The sequence below is a fragment of the Narcine bancroftii genome, chromosome 4, assembly GCF_036971445.1.
Source record: "Narcine bancroftii isolate sNarBan1 chromosome 4, sNarBan1.hap1, whole genome shotgun sequence".
In the NCBI taxonomy this organism is placed as follows: Eukaryota; Metazoa; Chordata; class Chondrichthyes; order Torpediniformes; family Narcinidae; genus Narcine; species Narcine bancroftii.
The window spans coordinates 74,784,308-74,806,149 of record NC_091472.1 but is presented as its reverse complement, the minus strand read 5'-3'; the positions used below and the strand labels follow the sequence as shown (position 1 = coordinate 74,806,149).

The window sequence follows — 21,842 nt, the reverse complement described above, 5'->3', positions numbered from 1 at the left end:
GTCTGTATGGCTGCAGAGGCAACGGGAGCGCTGGAAGCGAATCCACGGACCCTTATTGTCTCGAGGGGTGGGGCTTTCTTTTGCTTCTCCTCTTTCTCTGACTGTAAGTCCAGTAATTTCTGCTGATAGTGAATCTGCCTTATGGAAATTTTGGGTAATATTACATTTTTCTGTTTTATTACATGACAATAAAAGAACCTTGTTACTTCCTGAAATGTGGCAGTGCTCTGTAAATTGGCAACAGTTAATGTCTAGTGCAGCTGCTGGAATTAATCAGGGGTTACAGGAGCCATTGTTGACTCTCACACAGTGGCTCAGGGAAGACTGACTGTAATGCTGTCTGCACTAGGCGACTGTGACTTGGGAAAGGTGAACCTGTGAAAATATTGTTGTGAAGAAAGAGTTGTGATCCATGAATTTTGTTTGATTGGACTTCACTCATGGATCCTCTCCTTCCTTTCAGTTGATTTGCTCAATGTTCAGTTCCTTTCTGCCGCTATTCAGGAATCTGATCATCCTACTACATTACGTCTAGTGTAAGGATTCCCACTGGATATAGATTTAAATGAGATGTGGCTGATCTAGTTTGTGTAAAGCACTCTAAATGCAGTTCTTTTAACTAATTATTTGACATGTCATCACAAATAAATATAGAACATAATGGGGATCTCTCAAAATTGTACAGATGATGGAAGTTTCTTCCTGCTGCTGCTGTTAATATTTTTACTGGGTGCAAGATCAATATAGCTGGTACACATAATTTGATGTATGTTGTCACATTTAGGTCAAATTGGTTTTGGAAGAGTACTGTTACTAAATAACACAATGGCATGCAGCAAGTGCATGTCATGCTGTTTTTGGCAAATTTGGCTAATAATGCAAGACCTCCAAAAATATGTTTGCAAATTGTAAATAAAAATGCAACTGTACAGCAGGAGCACTGAATCAAAGTGACTGGTATAACCATACTTCTGAGTCACAGAATGTGGTCTGGAAGTTCGATACGACAGAGAAGATGAGATGTAAAATACATTAAATGTTTAAAGTAGAATATAAGTGGTATGTGAATTAGGTCGGCTCCGAATCATGAGTCCTCTACCGGCATCACCTACGGCTCCTAGAACGCTTCCACCAGCGTTGTCTCCGCTCCATCCTCAACATTCATTGGAGCGACTTCATCACCAACATCGAAGTACTCGAGATGGCAGAGGCCGACAGCATCGAATCCACGCTGCTGAAGATCCAACTGTGCTGGGTAGGTCACGTCTCCAGAATGGAGGACCATCACCTTCCCAAGATCGTGTTATATGGCGAGCTCTCCACTGGCCACTGAGACAGAGGCGAACCAAAGAAGAGGTACAAGGACTGCCTAAAGAAATCTCTTGGTGCCTGCCACATTGACCACCGCCAGTGGGCTGATATCGCCTCAAACCGTGCATCTTGGCGCCTCACAGTTCGACGGGAAGAAGACCGCAGAGCCCACCTCACTGACAAAAGACAAAGGAGGAAAAACCCAACACCCAACCCCAACCAACCAATTTTCCCTTGCAACTGCTGCAACCGTGTCTGCCTGTCCCACATCGGACTTGTCAACCACAAACGAGCCTGCAGCTGACATGGACATTACCCCCATTAATCTTCGTCCGCGAAGCCAAGCCAAAGAAGAAAGAAAGAAAAGAATAGATTCAACCATGCAACCGTGCCTGCCTGTCCCGCATCAGACTTGTCAGTCACCAACGAGCTGGCAGCAGAGGTGGACATACCCCTCTATAAATCTTCGTCCGTGAAGCCAAGCCAAGGAAAGAACAGATACACAAGGAAAAGAGCATCTGTCCTGAAACATTTTTCAAAGAGTAGAGTACTTTGTCTGAATATTTCATATCCAGAGCACACATTGTGTATACTGGAATATTAATGCCATATTCAAGTAAATCAATTCTGTGGTTAAAATAAGTGACCCATGCGTAAAGAGAGGTTCAACAAGAATAATAATTAAATGTGCATTCAGTCTCTGAGATGAAAATATCATTCATTCAAGAATCTCAATACTTTGTGTAGAGATTCAGAAGAGTAAATGATGTGTGTGGTGTCTGTGGAGGTAAATTAACAATAAGCCCATGGTCTAGGTCTTCCATTATGAAGAATTTCAAGCACATTGAACTGTTGCATGGATGAACAAAGCACAACCTGTCTTAATGCCACATGCATAAAGAATATGAATCCAAATATTAAAATAGTTTTTATGAATAAAATGTGTATAAAGTCTCCAAACATGAATACTAAGGTGTGTTTGTGGAATATTAAAACCATGTTCAGTTTGTTAATAACATCAGAATATAGTGCATTTTTAACCACATTTGTCACATACATAGTGTCTGTAGTGAAATGTTGGAGAAATGCATGTAATTTTAACTTGGGGTGCAAGTAATATGTGAATGCAGCGTTGAAGCCCTAAATGTGATTGAGATACTGTGTCCAAATGAGAATAATAACAACTGAACATAATTTCTGACATATTATGAAAAGTGTATGAGACAGTTATTCACATAGTTTGATGAGCCTTATAAATGACACATGCATAGGCTCTTCGGGGAGAGTGAATGTTGATAAATTTGCTCAGTGTTTGATTTGGAATATTGATTTGAAGTAATATCTGAGTTACAGTATATGATACAGAGAGCACGTGGCCAAGAAAAATGAATGACACACACAAAGGGTGAATGATTTTGAATGTTAACACATCTTCTACATTTTCTTCTAGACTGGTTTTTAGTGAAAATTGCCTGTGGTATTTGAGCAGGAAAATTTAATTGTGTATGAATTGGGAAAATTTGAGGCTGGCAGACAGTGACTGATGTGAATAACCAATTATATGTTGATATGGAATGCAACCTGGAATATTAATGTGCCACCCAGAGTGACTTTAGCAGAGTTACAGTCAACATTTGTGAGCAATGTCGAAATGGAATAATACCCAATTCTTTATTACAGTGTCTGGTCTAGAATATTGACAACATATGTATACAGTATTTTGGCTAGAATGTGAATACGTGGACTCTGGAATGTTAATGATCCATTACCTAACAGAATTGTACAGCACTTGTGGGAGAATGTCTCCCTTCTATAAAGTGACGTTGGTTCAAATCAAGGACATCAAAATAATGTGCAGAAAGTGAATGACATTTGAACATTAATTGTAAAATTCATGGTTTATTCATATCAAATTTATCAGGAGATTAATCTACTGTGCATAGTTTGCTGGATTTGAATATTACTAATATTTAAGACCTGGACAGAACTATTAATAAAAATGAAGTGTATAATGTAGAATTTTAATTTTGTCTAGTTATTCATTTCAACTGGAGTAATGATATCATCTTGCTGTTTTAATGGGGATAATGCAAATTTGAGTTGGAAGAATAATACTTTGTCAATGTGGCTACAAAAGCCATGTTCTATGAACACAACTATTGTCAGGTGAATTAAAAAAAGGATAAAATGTCTGGAATAGCATGTTAATAAGAAGTTTGCAGATGTGAATGAGTCAATTAAAATTATGAGGTGGATAGATCAGTTTGAGTGATATTTACAGCAGAGGGGATGTGTTTAAGTTGGGGGTAGATGTTTAAAGGGGATTTTGGGATTTTTTTTCAGACTGGAAGCTGATGGTTGACAGAAACAGGAGATCATGAGGAACCCTCGAATTCTCAAAGGTCAGAAGGAAGTGGTAGTGTGGGAGAAGGACGGATGGGATCAGTAGTAGTTGACATAGATGTGGCGGGGTAAAGATTCAGTTTTTGAGCTTTATTACTGTAAAATTTAACTTGGAATAATGATGGCTAAAAATACAGCCCTGAATTACCAACAATCCACACATAGTATCACTGATGTTGAGGATCAATGTCAGAAATGTCTGTTCTGCTGTTGAGCACTTTTGCACATTGAACTTGCTTTTGATGTGATGAATAATAATTTCTTCCAGTGAAATGTTCATTTTAATTTTTTTTTGGAATAAATAAACATAGTTTCATTTGTTATCATACGGTGGCATTTCAGGTCGACTCCAGAGCAATATATTTTAGCTGTGATCTTTTTCAGAAGATTACAGAAAGTCATTCCAAGATAATCCATGATGAGATACATGGGGACAAGTCATCTCCTCTCACAGTAGACTTTGAAGTGGAAGAGATGACGATTGTGAGGTCAAATTTGACTGTCTGTTTCTGCTATGGCTTTTTCTAGGTTGATATGTACTTAGCAACAACATTATTAGAAGATATTAGGAAAATCAAAGATGTATTACTATGGAATAAAATTGAAGCCTTGACTATTGTTAGGGAAAGTGATAGACAAAATTTTTTGCTGCATCTGCATGAGGAAGCAGGGTGGAAGAGTTATTTTCATCTTGCCACATTCTGGTACCGCTTGTCCATGTTGGAGGCAAAGGAAAACGGTCTGCAGGAATAAAATTTGGACGACTGATTCTGCCTCAGGAAATGATGGGATGTTGAAGATGGGGAGATTTGAAGTCAGCATAGTGACATATTTGGACTGAGCTATGAAGGATTGTAGGGCTAGTTGTTCTGAATGTGAAAGGATTTTTGGATTGCTGTAGTGCTTGAATATCTGGGTGAAGGAGTAGTCAGCTAATCCACATGTCCTACCCTCATCCTGGTTTCTGGCCTGATAGTGGTAGGTGGAGATGAGTGTCCAGTTCACAGTACTGCACTTTTGCTTATATTTTTTTCTGCATGCTATGGTGTGACCACCCCTTTGATAATTGGTATTATCAGCACTTTGCAGTTGGGAACACATTCTGAATTGTGAGTTGCCAATGTTAACATGTAACAAAGGTCTCTACTTAGACTGCATTTGGAATATTTGAGCATTATCAAATTGTATGTATGTACAGGAGAATGCCATTCAGACCCTCAAAACTGTTCCACTATTCAATACTGAATTGGCTGATCATGAGACCCCAGCTCCTTATTCCCACTTTCACTCAGTGATGGGTTGGCGTGGTAGATGGAGGAATGATGTTCACCCTTGTTGGGATGTGTGGAACCAGGAAATAATTAAAAGTTGTATAAATAAGCAGGTGGTAAATCTTTGAGAACATCTCACATGATGATAAATATTAAGGAAATAAAGGGACATGGGATGGATGCAGGTAAGTGGCAACAATGTCCTTAGATGGTGGAGGAGTGTGTGTGTATCATAGAGTTGACTTTTTTTTGCTACTCTATATGTTGTGAGAAAATGGAATCCAGTGGTGTGTGCAAGTTGATTGAGTTGTTGAGACAGGTCACCTGTAGAAATGTATATTTTATAAATCATGTACAATTGAGTCCAGTGGTGTGTGCAAGTTAATTGAGTCATTGAGACAGGTCACCTGTAGAAATGTATATTTTATAAATCATGTACAATTGAGTCCAGTGGTGTGTGCAAGTTAATTGAGTTGTTGACACAGGTCACCTGTAGAAATGTATATTTTATAAATAATGTACAATAGTAAATGAAGGGTGCATATGTGAAAAGAAAATTAGTATGTACTTAAAGCACAGAGAGGGAAAGATGGAATGTATTGCTATAAAAATGGCATTTAAATGTTACATAGGGCTTTCTTCATTGCCTGGGGAGTGGGTAAGAGTGCACTTGATGTGGTGTTTATAGTTTTGGTTGTTGTAAAAGAAAATAGTAGTAGGATGAATTTTGTGTTGAAAGAGTAGACTGTCGATAATGGCTACAGATCAGAAAGTTGATGCCTCTTTGAAACATGGAAGATCAGGAAGGGATCAGCAAAGTTGATGTAGTGCAGTAATAGTTTCTAGAGGTGTGTCTCATTGTTGATGCAGACATGATGGGCTGGGTGGCGTGACAACGGTTGTGAATCAATTAAAAGCTTTGACTGATCTTGTGGTTGTTGCATTGAATGATGTCATGCTGAGATAAAATGATATGCACTACTGGGTAGTGAAGGATTAAGAGGATCATTGATCAAAGTGGTTGAAGCTAAAAATTAGATCAATTATCTTATTGAAAGTAGTGTAGAGTGAAGGGGTGGAATAGGAATTGTTCATTGAGAGGAAAGTAGACTTAATATGAGTGATGTAGTCTTTGATATTTGCATGTCATAACTGAACTGAATCTGAAGTTTCTTATGGTGCTGTGTTCATTAGCAAGGGTATCCCTTTACTTGGATGGAGAATGGCTCTTGTATTCGTCACTGAAATGTAGAAGCAGTGCTGAGAATGTTGTAGCAATTGTAGACAACACACTGAATCGACACCAGGAAACAATCTGAGGACATGTAATGTGTTGCAAACTCTTTTTTTCCTCAATCTTATTGCTGCTTAAAGATCTGTGTAAGGCAAGGTTGTTCACAAATGCTTTGCAGATGGAATTGTCTTTGAAAGGTGATTGATGGATCTTCAGTTTGTATTATTAGTGACAGTTTGCTACATCTTCATTGAATAAATACACTTTTGTCTGACACAAAATTAGAGCCATTCTCTACTGTCTACTTTCCTGAAAGCTGTAGGAAGATGAAGCCCTTAATTTCAGTCTCAGCTACAGGTTGGTTCAGTGGGGTTTGGTTTGTGATAGGATTGACTTGGTCAGAAGCTGAGAGTCATCTGTGAGCTGGTTGGCATCTGAAGAATGAGTATCCTGGAGAAGCTTACAGCGATTACTCAGTGTGCTGTGGATATTGCTCAATTTCAACAGCTCTTTCTTACTGTCTGACTCGAATGTAGGGTCAAGGCTGTGAGGGATGTTATTATTCACTCCTTTTATGAGGGCATTGTTGTCATTTTGGGGATAAGAAGGTGTATTCTTTTTTCGCCGTGGAGGTGCAATTGGTACAGCGGATACACCCGCTGTGTAAGTGCCTTGACTATAACTAGCCTCAGGTGAAGTTCTATTGCTGAGACTCTGCTTGTCTTGTTTGGGCATCAGAGAGGATAGCTGCTCGATCCTTCCTGAATGTTTGATCCAAGGCAATGATGTTGATTTTTCCTCTGGGTTGGAATCTGTTGGAGCCATGGTATGAGTGTTCGATTTCTTATTTTTTGCAGTCTGTGATGAGCGCTGTGGATGGAAGAACAAATTTTAGCAATTGAGGGTACTGGAACTATATATCTCTTCACACATTGAATGCATTTATGTGAGGTGCTGCCTGAAGAAGGCAGTAGAAATCATAAAACTCCCCATCTCCTCTCTGCCATCTTGGGGTAGAAGGAGCAGAAGCATTAAGACCTGCACCTTGGGGGCATGACCATGCAGAGGATCTGAGCAGACTGGTTTTGAAAGAGCTCTCGATAAATAATATTAAAAAGGCAGTTTGAAAGCTCAAAAATTAGAATATCATCATCAAAATGGATAAAACTAGTACTTAACGACCAAGGCAACCAAAAACTGAAGAAGCAACAACCAACATCCTGAACAAGATGGAAACTTTGTACACTCATTTTATGAGCGTTGAATCAGCAATGAGGCATTGGAAATGTCTCAAAGAAATCATGGAAGATTTAATGGAACAAATGACTCAAGTGGAGGTTGAGCTGGACAAAACAAAAAACAGACTAAAGGCTATAGAAGAAAAAGCAAAAACATGGGACACACAGAAAAGGAATGATAACAAGATCATATGGAAAATTTCAGCAGACACAACAATGTAAGAATCATCGAGCTGAGAGGAGGAATCGAGGGGAAAGACCTGGTGGGCTTCTTTGAAACATGGATCCCTCAGATGCTGGGACAAAAGTTAAACTCAAAGCTGCAAATTGAAAGGGATCATTCAGACCAGAAGAATCGGCGAACAGTGACCACGACCAGTTTTGGTAAGACTTTCAAGTTACTGGGAGCAGCATAAGAAGATTCAAAAAATAACAATGACCCATTATTGGTGCACAATAATAAAGTAATGTTTTTTTCAGGACTTTAGCCTTGTTCTGGTCAAACAAAGAGAAGAATTTGATGAGGTAAAGAGACAACTGCAATCCAAAAACTTAAAATATTCAATGATTTACCCAACGATGTTGAGGGTTGATGTCCCAGAAGGTAATCGATGAATTTTCCAGAATAAAGTGGTGGAAGAGTTTTTACAAAAGTTGTGAAGAGATTTGAGCTGCCAGATAAGAAAATTGTAAAGACCATTTTGGAACGGGATTAACTGAAGGATGTATTTCTTTTCTATTTTGTAGAACTTAGCCATCTTGTTTTTTACCTGCTAAAAGAAAATTCATTGTAGTATACATGGAGATCCCTGGAAAGAAAGGAAAGTGGCAGGGTGGGGACACCATGTAAGGGGGAAAATGCCGCCAAGAGAGGAGTGGCTTTAAAAGATGGCACTAAAGGGGAGGCTTTTGGGTTCTATTGTTTATGTCACCATCAAAGCTAAGGATGTGTATGTTTCTTAAAAGGGAAATGTAACAGTATTATTTTTAAAATTTGAAAGATTTTATTGTTATACAATATTTGTTTGAAAAATGGAATGGATAAAACACTAAAATCTATTAGTCTTAATATTACAGATGGTGAAAAGGAAAGGGTTTAGGCATACCGAAAGAAATTAAAAGTGGATATAATCTTTCTGTAGGAAGCGCATCTTACCAAATTGCAACATGATAAATTAAAAAGAGGATGGGTGGACAAATATCATTATCTTCCTTTGGTTCAAAGGCAAGAGGAGTAGTTATTCTAATTAATAAAAATACACCAGTATTAATAGAAGTTACATCAATTGACCAAGCTGGAAGATAAGACAAATTTATGGAGAAGCATGGACATTTATGAATATTTATTCCCCAAATTATGATGATGAAGTCTTTGAAGGATATCTTAAAAATACTAGATAAATCTTCAAGAAAAGTAACACCAGTGAAAATGGCAAAAACTGCAATTTCATATCTGAAGGGTCTAAATCTTATCAATATATGGAGGCAATAAATCTCAGAGAGAGAGAGATGACTCAAGAATGCACGATTCACATACAAGGATTGATTTATTTTTAATGTCTGCCCAGTTAAAAAGTAGAATGATAAAAACAGAATACTAGCGAGGCTTCTATCAGATCAATAATGGAAAAACAGGAAAATGTATACAGATGGTGTCTCAATACCACGCTACTTAAATCAGCCATCTACTAATAATAGTTTTTTGATATGGAATATATTCAAACCATAAAGGGAACAACTTATATCCTATACAAAGAATATTGAGAGAATATATGGCAGAAGTAAACAGTTTGGAGAAAGATATTATACAATTAGAAAAAAAATCAAAGAACAGGACTACAAGAAGAATATAGACTACTGGTGAATAAAAGGCTAAGCTATAATACAATACAAACATATAGAACAGAAAAAGCTGGCTATATTAAAAACAACAATAATATGAGTTATGTGAACAGACACAAAGTTATATCTTGGCAAATTAAAGCAGAGGAGTCATCAAGAATGCTAAACTATAAAAACAGAGACAGGCACTCTAGCATATAAACAAAATGAAATTGATGACATCTTTAGACAATATTACACAAAATTATACAAATTAGAATTACTAGAAGACGAGAATGAAATGGAAGAATTTTTGCTGAATGTTAAACTTCCAAAACTAGAAGAGAGAGAAAAGATAGAACTAGATACCCCCTTTACAAGAGAAGAAATTGAAAAAGCCCTGGGTATCCTACAGGCTAATAAATCACCGGGGGAGGATGGATCCCACCTGAATTTTACACACATTTTAAAGAATTACTAATGCCACGTAATTGGATGTTCTGGACCAAGCAGTAGAAACACAAACCTTCTGGAATCATTCTCAACTGTGATTACTACAGTGTAACCAGCAAATAAAGAGACCCATTAAAAACTTCATCATATAGAACAATCTCTCTGTTAAATGCCAATTATAAGATATTAGCAAAAGCATAAGATTATGTTAATTTTTTAGGGAAGATAGAAGAAGACCTGCAGAAATGGAGAGACCAATTACTCTAGTGGGAAGGGTTAATTGCATCAAAATGAAAGTATTGCCAAGACAACAGTATTTTTTTTCAATCGCTTCCTATTCTGTTACCTAAAAGATTCTTTTAATTATTAAACAATCATGTTATACAGTTCCTATGGCATAATAAGGTACCAAAAATCACACTGGTAAAATTGACATGAGACTACAGGCTGGGAGGACTTAGACTTCGATATTTTAAAAAAATACTACTTAGCTGCCCAAGCTAGACTTCTCGCAACCTCCTTTATGGAAGACACCCACCCTCGGATTCAGATGGGAATGTACTCAATGAGGGAGGGGTAAGCAAAGGATTTTATCTATAAATGGAGTGTCAAATCTCTAGGAAAAAACAACAATTTTGTAAAGATTTGGCAGCCAAACCTGGACCATATTGGGGCCCAAATACAGTAATTAAAAAAATGACCATGAATGTCACGATTATACCTATCCAAATGTGATTTCCCCGATTGTATTCTATATATTTAAAAGATATGTAAGCTCTGACAGTGTGTGGATCTGTAAATATGGAGGGGGGGGGGGGGGGGGGGGGAAGAGGGAACATTTTATTATGTATATTTTTGAAAAAAAATCAAAAACCATTCTCAAAGCCATCAGGGTCTTGAATGGCATTAAATGGGCAGTGGTGCTGACCAGGAGGTAATTGAATAGAAAAATGTTCTATTGCAGATTGAGGCAAACGTAAAAATGATTTAAATCCTTTAAAATCAATCTTGTTTTTTTCCCCCCCAAATAAAGCATGTTGCAGTAGAAGTCCACTCACCAAGTTTTGTTTTACTTGTATGATTTCTTCTTGGATGTGAATGACTGGACTTGGAACAAAATGCTGAGAAGAAATGCGAGAATGAAGTGATGAGGTGAAGATGGGTCCTGGAGGTGGGAAAGGGTGACAGGTGTCATCCACAGAACATGTTCCTGGAACAAAGCAACAAAAATCAACTGAAGGACTTTTGTTTACAGTGGAGTGTATGCACTAAATTAACCTCTACTCACCAGATCTCTGTTCCATTAAATGCTTTATTGCCTGTTCTGCTTCCTCAGTGCTGGTTGTCTTGATTTGCCTCACATTATATGGTTTGCTTATCCCAGTTCTTTGTGATGACTGTGAAAAAAATGCATGTGCATCCAACTGTTAAGATATTAGAAGCGACAAAGGAGGATTGCCACACCCACAAAGAGCCCCCACAGAGTGCCCGACCCTAGTTACATACACATAGTGGAGCTGATGATGACAGCTTCTGAACTTCAGTGTTGGCACATGATTGGAAACAACTTTCATCAGGTGGACGCCAAACATCAGACTCAGATTTCTTCATGCACATCACTGGTGGAAAATACAGATTGAATACTGTATTAACAGATGACATGTCATGAGTATTGTTATGCAAATGACTCTATGATGGTCCTTACTTGGAGGAGGAGGTCGTTGGGGGGGTTGAGGTCGGTCAGGTGCTGACATGGATCTGCTGGTACTTCGTGGTCGGAATTTACATGGTGTTGACTCCTGGTTTTCTGTGACCATTTCTGCTTCATCTAGGATGCCAGAAAATTGCAAATATACTTAGCCCTTTGGCTAAAAAATGAGAAACTCTTCATTGTCTTCAAGTTGTTGCATACCTGCAAATTCAGGGCAAGGATTTCTGTTTGGCATATAAGGTTCAACACCCTCCTTAACACCATATTCTGGAAGTTCTTCAGATGTAGTTTTGTGGTTCACCAAGTACTGAGGAAGAGTTTCATCCAAATCTTCATCTATATCTCCTGTTTAATAGAAAGGGCAATATTTTACTTTGGTTCAACACAGTTGAACACTATGATCATACCATCCATAGAGAATAGCCACACAACACCTCCCAGGTAACAGAGGCAGTTGGGGAAATCACTTTGCCACAACATCCAGGACCTTCCTGTGACCAGTCACTTCAAATTCCCATACTGGGACATCTGTCTGTAGCTTACTATACTGCCAGCTTGAGGCCTCTCACAAAATGGATGCATACCACCTTCTGTCTTGCCAGTCTCCAACCAGACAGCAATAACATAGTTTTCTCAAACAACCCCCATCCCCTTGCGTTTCCTATCTTTCTAGCCTCATTCCCGTCCCTCATCACCTGCCCATCACCCACACCTTTCTTCTTCCTGCCAGACTGCAATTCCTGATGAAATGTTTTAAACCAAAACTCAACAATCTTGTACCTTCCATGGATGCTGCCTGACCCAGAGTTCCTTGACCATTTTGTGTGTTTCACACAAATGGACAAAAGGTGGAGAACAAACATTTTTTTTCCAAAAATAAACTTTATCCGCAATAAAACTACGTGCAAAAGAAAAATGTGTAGAGACATATTCCTATATCATATTTCTGTACTTGCTATATTAATTCTCTAATTTTCTACCCTTTCCACCACATTCATTTGAGGGGCTTCTCTCCAGTTTCAACCTGTATGCATCTGGTAATGGAAGGATCCTAGACTGTGGTTCTTCTCCACACTGCCCTTGTGTTGGCTGCACCAGCGTCAAGCTCAGTGCATTCCTCAGTATGTTCACCTGCAGCTTTCCCTCACGGACATCTTGGTATGCTGGAAAGCTCTGTTTTGGGCAGGCGAATATGCATTCCTCACCAAATGGATGGTCTTCCAGCAGCTCTGGATATCTGTTTCTGCCTGTGTCCCAGAAACAGCCGTAAATCTGAGAGTTCTCTGTTAACCTCCTGCTGGGCATGATCTGTGACAGGGACCTTTGCATCCAACTCCACACACTCTTAGTAAATCCACATTCTGCAGAGGTGGCTGAGATTCCAGTCATACAGGAAGGATATGACCATAAGGGTGCCTCTCAGTGACAGCCAAGTCCTGATGCTTATAAGTGAGCACTAGGGATGAGGCATTCCGCCAAATGATCTGGACAGTCTGCTCAGGGAACCACTCTACAGTATCCACCAAGTCCTTGTCCCTTGATATCAGCCAGATATTCTATGCTGACCATGTCCATCAGGTAGTGATCAAAGATGTTTGTCTGCAACAGAGCCAGGCCTATCCTGGGGTAGACAGAATCTCAGCACATAGAGACACTTGGTGCCCTCGTCCCTTGGTTCCTTGCACAGTCTGTTGCAGCACACATGAAGGTGGTTATCAGGATGAGGGTCATGATAGGTGCACTCTTTCCCACCATTGTCTGGCGAACGCCAGGGCGAGGGTGTGGGGGATGGTCCATACCTGTGCCACATACAGTAGTACCAAGAGCACCTCACACTTAATGTCCAGGTCTTTCCATTATTGAGAGGGAGCAGCACACCCAGACTCATTTTTGTTGCACACCTTGGCAAACCAGATCCCCAACACTTTCAGGTCATCAGAAGTGTCTGTGAATGGATGCCAAACCAGCCAGATCAGTTCCTCTTCTGGCTAACCTTGGCAGCTGATGCAGACTGGAGATGACGATGTCCAAATGCAAGGAGGTTTTGACCAGAGTGCCTCCTCTGCCCGGCAACATCACTCCGCTTATGCGTTCATCATTCCTGATGTATTCAGCAAAGTGCTCTATGCAGTACACACACATAAACACAATGTTGAAGTCACTGGCCAGAACATCTGGCCTGGACGTTGATGTCCAGGAAGATGGCCAGCCTCTCATTCCACATGGATGATGCATACACATTGATCAGCCAGAGCGGGGTGTCGCGGTACGTTAGATCCACTACAAGAATGTCCCCACCCCCCAACCACCTCCTTAACCAAAGTAATTACAAAGTTGCCTCCCCATAATAAGATACCCAGGCAGGATGCATGACAACTGCTTCCCCCTCCCCTCCATACACCACCATACAGTTGTGGCCACCACCATGACCATCTCCAATAGTTCCTGAGGTGTGGCAGCCCACATTACTGTAGGAAATTCATATTTGCCTTTATTTTGGCAAGGTATTGCAAGGAGTTTACACATTGCAGTGATTTTGACACTGCACATATTAAGGGTGGCTATTTTAATCTCCCTTGTCTCCAGCTGGCAATCCTTACAGTCCAGTGTCAGTCAGCCTGAACCCTCATACCCACTGCTTTGGTGAACTGCTGCACTGATTTCAGTCTCAGGAACAGAGGGTGATCTTCCTCTGGGAGAGGGATTTCTTTAGGTGAAGCTGTTGGTTGGAGGGGAGATCCAGCTGAGCTCCTACTCCTCAGTCTCCTGGCTGGCTTGCATTCTGGAGCTGGGAGCAATGGCTTCTGCACTGCCTCCATCTTCAGGAGATGGGGGTTGGGGGGGAGGGTGGGTCACTGGGTGCTGTACAATTCACATTCGGGTTTACTCATAACCTGTTGTCCTCCATTCTTTTCCCTTCATATCAGTGCTTCCTCTGCCTTCAATCTGGCTCTCGTGCTGGCTTCATCCTCAGTCGACGTGAGGTTGCTGGCTTCTGTATGCTCCTGGACCCTTTTCTTCCCACTGCTTACAATGTTGGTTGCCAGTCGAGAGGGGCTTTTTGGATTTTCCTTCATTTCCTCACCCTCTGCCATTTTGCCTCTGCAGCTCCCTCCTCCATCAACTCTGCTTTCCCAAGAGGGGCTTTCGGCTCATAGCTGAGGCTTGAGTGTTGAAGGTGGACGTGCTTCGGGTTTCCTTGCTGGGTGTGGTAATGTTGGCCGTTTGCCCTCTTACTGCCTGTGTGTAGGTAGCTACATGTTTTGCTGTCCTCTCTCAGCTTCAGCCTCACTTGGCCTTTGCTGGTTCAAATTTCAAACATGTCTTTGACATCCACACAGGTCCCTGTCCCCTCAACATAACAGCCTTGGAAGGTGAGCACATCCACAACTGATACTTGTGGGTTGAACATGTGCACCATTATCACTCGTTCCTTCTGCAAGGAAGGGTGAAGAGTGGCTGCAACTTGAAAAGCAAAAATGTAGCCACATTGCCTTTCTCCTGGAAGTCCCGATGTATTCTCTCCCACCCCGCCAGGGCTTTGAATGTCACATCAAAGTGACTGTTATCCATGGCATCCTGGAGACAGTTGTCCTTCACCTCAAATTTGCATCAAGACCTTCCGAACAAAGAGAGCCCGGGAAAAACAGGGAATCTTTGCTCAGGTCCTTGACTGCCACCCTGAGAGTGTTCTGGGTTCTTTGTCTTCCTGAGGGATTGGCTGCCACAGCCATCCTTATAAGCCTCACATTTCGGGCCTGAGCCCTTCGAAAGGGAAAGATGTATAACCAACATTTCAGGCCTGAGCCCTTCGTAAAGGGTTACAACTGTTTTTTCTTCCAAAAATATACTTTAATCACAACAAGCTATCCACAATACAAGAAAACCATTCAAAACCCCCCATATTCATAGTGTCAATTACATCGATACACTCTCACCACTGCACACTTTAACACTCCTCCTTCAATACTGTGACCTTGTCATTTCTCCCCACCCCCCCCCCTTCCCGTTGGTTAAGGGGATTTCCCTCAGTGTCAGCCCCTCAATGCCTGGTAATGGGAGGACTCTAGACTGTGGTTCTTCCCTATAGTGACCTCGCTTTGGCTGCACCAAGTCTCAGTGTGTACTCCTGCAGTCTGGAATGTGACATCTCAGTGAACTGAAAGAACTACAGGTTTTGGGTAGACTAAAGAGCATCCTTCACTGAGTTGATGGTCTTCCAGCAGTTCTGGATGTTGGACTCAGAGTATGACCCTGGGAACAGTCTGTAGATGAGAGTCTGCTGTCACCCTGCTGCTGGGAATGAACTTTGACAAAGTCCCCTGCATCCTTCTACACCACACATGTCAAATTCTGGCCCGCGGGCCAAATTTGGCCAGCGATATAATTATATTTGGCCCGCAAGATCATTTCAAAAATGTATTAGAGGTGGCCCGCCCTGCAGCAAGAGCCGATGCTGTTTTTTGGTAATGTCACCCCCACCATCCTCCCCCTTCATTGCACATCCTTCCCCATTGTAACACAAGAAATTGTAACACGAGAAGTCTGTCGATGTCATCAGCCGGCAAGCCAGTTGGAAGGCTCCCCGCACAACCAGTCACTTCTCCCACCTGTCGAGTGGTGCGGCGGATGGGCGAGCGCCTGTGATTTCCTGTCGGCGCGTTGGGCATGGCAGGCTGCGCACGGCCCCCAGGCAGCGCGAGCCCCGCGCGACTGGCACCGGACGGTCCTTCCACAGCGCGAGCTCACTTCTCCCGGTTGCCATGGCCTTCAGCGCTTGCACCCGCACGGACCCCAGGGACAGCTGGTTCGGCCCTGCACGTGAAGAGAGAGATGGTGGCTGTCCGCAAAGGCTGATCGGCAGCGCGCTGGGCCTGAGTGGGTGGGTAAGCAGGGGTGGGCAGAGGGTGTAGGTGAGGAGTAATGGGCAGAGGAAGTTATGGTGGTGCGAGGGGCAGTTAGAGGGAGGGATGAGTAGAAGGAGGGGTGGATAGGGAAGAGGTAAAAGAGGAGGGGCAGGGCGAGTAGGGGAGTGGTGATTAGAGGGTGAAAGACAGGTAGAGGGAGGAACAGGTTGAGGGGAGAGGCAGTAGAGGGGCGTGTATAGGATGGGGTGGGTAGAGGCAGAGCGAGTGGAGTGAGGGGTGAGTAGAGGTTGGGTAAAGGACTGGTCAGGTAGAGGGATGGTGGGTCGAGGGTGAATAGAGGCCTAGAGCCTGAGGAGTGAGTAGGAAATGCTGAGTCCTGATGCAGGCCAAAATGGACACAGCCTGTGAATGCTGACTACATCTCCACAGGGACCAAATATGTTTCCCTCAGGTCAAGCAAAGGGTGAACTTGAGCTACCTACTCCTGACCTGTAACATTATCCTCCTAAAGTTATATCCTAAAGTTTAACATTACATATGTTGAAAGAAGAGAAAACATGCAGATGTTGTTGAAAATTTTCAATAAATATTTAGTTCGGCCCTCGACTTAGTACAAGTTTTTAATTTTGGCCCTCTGTGAATTTGAGTTTGACACCCCTGTTCTACACACTCTCTTTGCGAATCTGCATTTGGCAAAGAAGTGGGCAACAGTCCCCACTCCACCGCAGCCGTCCCAAAAACAATGTGCATGGTGGGTGATGTTCCAGTTGTACAAGAAGGATCTTTCTGGGAGAGCAGTTCTCACTGCCATCCAGACCAAGTTCTGGTGCTTGTTTGTGAGCCCTGGTGATGAGGCATTCCACCAGATGACCTGGATGGTCTGCTCAGTAAACCAACCCATTGGATCTATTGAGTCCATATCTCTCAATCTCTGTAGGTCCTTCTGTACAGACTATTGCCTGATGGCCTTGTGGTCAAAGGTGTTGTTCTGGTTAAACCTTTCCATAAAGAATAGGTGGTGTGGCAAAGTTCAGCTAACTGGAACATTGCACAGCACTGGGGCCAGGCCCATCCTTCGCAACATCTAGGACAGATAGAACCTCAGCACATATGCCCTTGTACTTTGGTTCCATACACAGCCTGATACAGCCACACATGAACGTGGTCATCAGGATGACAGCCACATTGGGTACGCCCTTGCCCCAACTTTCTGGCAACTTATAATTACTCTCCTTTGGATCCTATCAATTTTGGACCCCCCATAGGAATGAGAAAACTGCTCTGCTAACTGCCAGGGTGGGCATGCAGGGGATGGGCCACACCTGCACCACGTACAGCAGTACCGAGAGCATCTCGCACTTGATGACCAAGTTTTTCTAGTTATTGAGAGGGAGTACCATACCCACATTTCCAATTTTTGGTGCATCTTTGTGATCCACTCCGACCAATTCTTGATGCACGTCTCAACCTCCAAACCAGATCCCCAGCACCTTCAGGTAGTTATATCTGATTGTGAAGGAATTGGTGGACCTGTCGGGCCAATTATCGAAGAGCATTGCCTCGCTCTTGTTCTGATTTACCCTGGCACCTGATGTGGATTCAAAGTGCCTTCATATGTTGGTTAGTCTCCAGACCAATCGTGTATCCAAACAGAAGAGGATGAAGTTGTCCATATACAGCAAGGCCTTGTTCTGGGTGCTTCTGCTGCCTGGCAATGTCTCTCCTCTTATGCTTTTGTCCTTCCTAATGGATTCTGCAAAGGACTCTATGCAGAACACAAATAAAACTGGAGGCAGAGGGCAGCAATGTCTAACTCCAGACTTGATGGGGAAGCTATGTTTCCCACCCACCGATTTGAACTGCACTATAGGTCTCTGTGTAGAGCAGTTTAATCCATTTCTGGATTCTCTCCCCAAAGCCCATTTTGGAGATCACATCCATCATGTACGTGTGTGATATCCAGTCAAAAGCCTTTGCCTGGTCCAAACTGATTAGCCAGGTGTCCACCCCCCTATCCTGCACATAGGCGATGGTATCCCCGAGCAGGCGAGACTGTCAGAGACCTTCCTGCCTGGAACCATGCAGGTCTGGTCTGGGTGGATCACCTGCCCCAGGGCAGACTTGACTCGATTAATGATGGCCTTGGGCAGGATTTTGTAGTCAACATTTAGCAATGAAGTGGGTCTCCTATTCCTGATATCCTCCTTCTCCCTCTTCTGTTTGAAGATGAGAGTAAAGATGCCCTTCCTCATGGAGTTTGACATGCTTCCTGCCAGGAGAATAATGTTGTATACTTCCAGCAGGCCCGGGCTCACCCAGTTCCACAAAGCTGTGTTCAACTCAGCTGGAGGCTTACTTGACCTAAAGGAATGGGTGGAGTCCATCAGCTCCCCCAAAGTAATTGGCTGATCCAGATATTCATGTTTACTGTTCTCTAAGACCTCTGTGATAGAGGACAGGAAGTACTGGGAGGCCATATTGTCTGTAGCCTTAGTGTCATACAGACTGGTATAAAAAGATCTACAGACCCTCTGAATACCCATCTGTAAGGATGTGACTGAGTGTCCTCTTCCTTAAGGCTGTGGATCAAAGAGCTCCCTCTGAAACTTTTAGAAGAAGAAACGTGAACATGTCTCATCCTGCTCCACTGTGTGGACTCCAGATTGGAATATGATCTTGGAGGACTCGTGGGTGAATAGCAAGGCTCCCTCGCTCTTCATCTCTTGAGTACTTCCCTCACATCCATCCCTCTCGACTGCAAGTTGGCTCAGTTCTTATTGTCTCTGTCTTACCCTCTGAACACTTTGAGGATAAAGAGCCTCTTGATGCTCTCCTTGGTCACTTCCCTCCAGGACATGGTTCTACAACCAGCTACTCCTTCTTTAGTTCCTTAACGCTCTATGGGGTACGTAAATTCACATTCAGATTCCATGTTTCCCTGCCCACCTTCTGGTCCTCCTGTAGGAGGCGCAAAGGAGGCAGTGAAGAACTATGGCGTAATGTCAGTGATTTTGACCGTGACAGCCTTCAGAATGAAGACAAAGTCTATTGGGACCAGATTGAGCTGTCCGATCTCGACCAGATGAGGTGCGGCTTTGCTCCACCTGCAGAGTTGCTGAAGGTGTCACACAGCTGTGTGACCTTTCCCATTAGGAGCCTGGAGGAGCTGTACAGTCTGCTGTTGGCAGTGCCAGATCATCCAGCCACATCTATGATGCAGTTGAAGTCACCGGCCAGAATGACTGGCCTGGGCATCACAAGCAATGGTGGGTACTGCTGCAAGACGGCCAGGCTCTCATTCCGCAGGGGTGAGGCATAGACGCTGATTAGCAAGAGTGGGGTATTGTGGTACTTCAGGTTTGCCACAATGAGATATCCCTCAACCACCTCCTTAACCTCGGTGATTGCAAAGTTGCCTCTCCACAGCAAGATGCCCAGACGGGAACGTGACAATCATTTTCCCCACAACCATACAGACAACCCGTGGGGTTGTGACCATTTCTGCGTGTGCCAACCCGCACACTTGTAAGGTATTGTAATACCAAGGTATTGTAATTGTGCAGTGCGTTTAACGCTGCACACCTTTAGTGTTGCCAATTTAATCTCCATTCTTTGTTCATAAGAGTCCATAGTTTGCAATCCTTACATTACCAAGCAGTAATACCAGGTGCAAGGGTGACAGTAATGTTCCTGAGTGGCCATGTGCCTGATACATACCAATCACATCTTGCTCACAGATAGTGAAGATGTGGAAAAATAACTTTATCAACTTGAATCAGAGTCAATCATCTTTCACAATCAATGCTCCTAAAGGTAATATTGTTATTGAATGGGTCAAGTCACTACACTCCATACTCATTGCTATTATATGAATTACTCTCCGAACAAGCTGTAGGCTTGTGTTGCTAAGATCATAGAAAACCCATGAGACAGATTAGCTACCTTCAGTGTCGTAATCCAGATTGCTGAAATCAAAATTTTCTTCAAGCAGGCATGAATTTGCAGTTGGAGACATTGGGACAAAACTGTTTCTGTTTTTATTAATTTCTTCATGTAGGTCATTCAGCCAGTTCCTGCTCCGAGGTCTTACATTCACCACTCTGTCATTAACCTGTAATGTATTAAAACACATTAAAACATATTAAAACACCCAACCCCAACCAACCAATTTTCCCTTGCAACCGCTGCAACCGTGTCTGCCTGTCCCGCATCGGACTTGTCAGCCACAAACGAGCCTGCAGCTGACGTGGACATTTACCCCTTCCATAAATCTTCGTCCGCGAAGCCAAGCCAAAGAAGGATTAAAACACATTCATCTTGCAGTTGATGTCACACCTCAAAACTATGCGGAGGCAGTTTGCAAATGCTAGCAATGTCAGGTGAACAACTATGTTGCTAAAGATGATAATGTGTGAACATCACCAGTCATGACCCCAACAAAGTCCTTTGCTCTAAATTAAAGGGGTAGACGATTACTTTGTTTCAAATTCAATGATGAAAATGACATTAGAATTCTTCATTCTCTGTATATAACAGAATCAAACTCACACAAGTGGCCATGTAGTTCAAGTTCACAGATGGCACCATCAAGCTCCATCATTGCTCCACCCTCATTTAAAGACAGAACGTAAACTGTGGCAATCAGCATGGCCATCAATTCCCTGGACAGGTAGAAGGGTCTGCATTTCACTATCTTGCTAAGCAGAAGGTCTTTACAATAGTGACATTTGTGCCCCAGTTCTCACTGATGTAAATGCACAGACCCCCTCCTCGAGCCTTATCACTTGACATTTCTGATCAGTTGTGATTCGTTACATTCCACTCCTCAAGAGAAAAGTTTTCATGATCCTTGGTTCAAAACCCTCACAATAATGAAAGCCTAGAATCAATCCACTTATGCTCTTTGCTTGAAGAACACTCTCTCATCTGTCCACACCTCTGAATCCAATTCCCCATTCCATCTTATCTGATGCTTCCCGAAGTCTCATAGAATATTATAGCACCGTACGGGCCTATCTGCCCACAATGTTGTTCTGACTTACGTCAACCTTCCTCACATCAATCTAATCCTATTGAGTTCACACCTATAACCCTCTATTTTCCTATATCTTTGTGCCATTGTACATCTTTTAAATGTACCAGTTGTACCAGCCTCCACTACCATCCCATGATATGCTTTCCAGGCACCCACCACCCTGTAAAAAAAACAGTTTACTCTGACATCCTCATAAGCTTTCCTTACCTCGCCTTAAACAGATGTCCTTTGCCATTTGCTGCTGTCACCCCATGAAAATTATGTTGGGTGTCCACCCTGTCTAAGCCTCTCATTATCTTATATGCCTCTCGTACTTCGTCGCTCCAAATAGAAAAGCTCTAGATCTGTCAACCTTGATTAGTAAGACGTTTTCCAATCCACGCCACATACAAATTAAATTTCACCATACAGCATGAATAGACCCTTCCAGTCCTCGATCCTGTGCTGCCAAATATCCTGTACATGCTGAAGGGTGGGAGGAAACTGGAGAACCCAGA

General features: G+C 42.5%; 1 protein-coding gene across 6 annotated transcripts in view; it reads right to left on the bottom strand.

Annotated features, from left to right (window-relative positions):
• LOC138760692 (synaptojanin-2-like) overlaps positions 1-21,842 on the bottom strand; it is a 203,460-nt gene that overhangs the window by 28,363 nt on the left and 153,255 nt on the right. For 3 of the 6 annotated variants that reach the window (XM_069931634.1, XM_069931637.1, XM_069931638.1), the window contains exons 21-27: positions 20,253-20,421; positions 11,644-11,787; positions 11,437-11,559; positions 11,238-11,350; positions 11,020-11,128; positions 10,790-10,965; positions 2,966-7,089 (exon numbers count right to left, since the gene is read on the bottom strand). In XM_069931634.1, the coding sequence (XP_069787735.1) occupies positions 6,583-7,089; positions 10,790-10,965; positions 11,020-11,128; positions 11,238-11,350; positions 11,437-11,559; positions 11,644-11,787; positions 20,253-20,421 (1,341 nt within the window). In that variant the 3' untranslated portion in view covers positions 2,966-6,582. Of the gene's footprint in view, positions 1-2,965; positions 7,090-10,789; positions 10,966-11,019; positions 11,129-11,237; positions 11,351-11,436; positions 11,560-11,643; positions 11,788-20,252; positions 20,422-21,842 lie in introns of those variants that run through there. The other 3 variants (XM_069931636.1, XM_069931635.1, XR_011355814.1) reach the window with 3 other exon arrangements.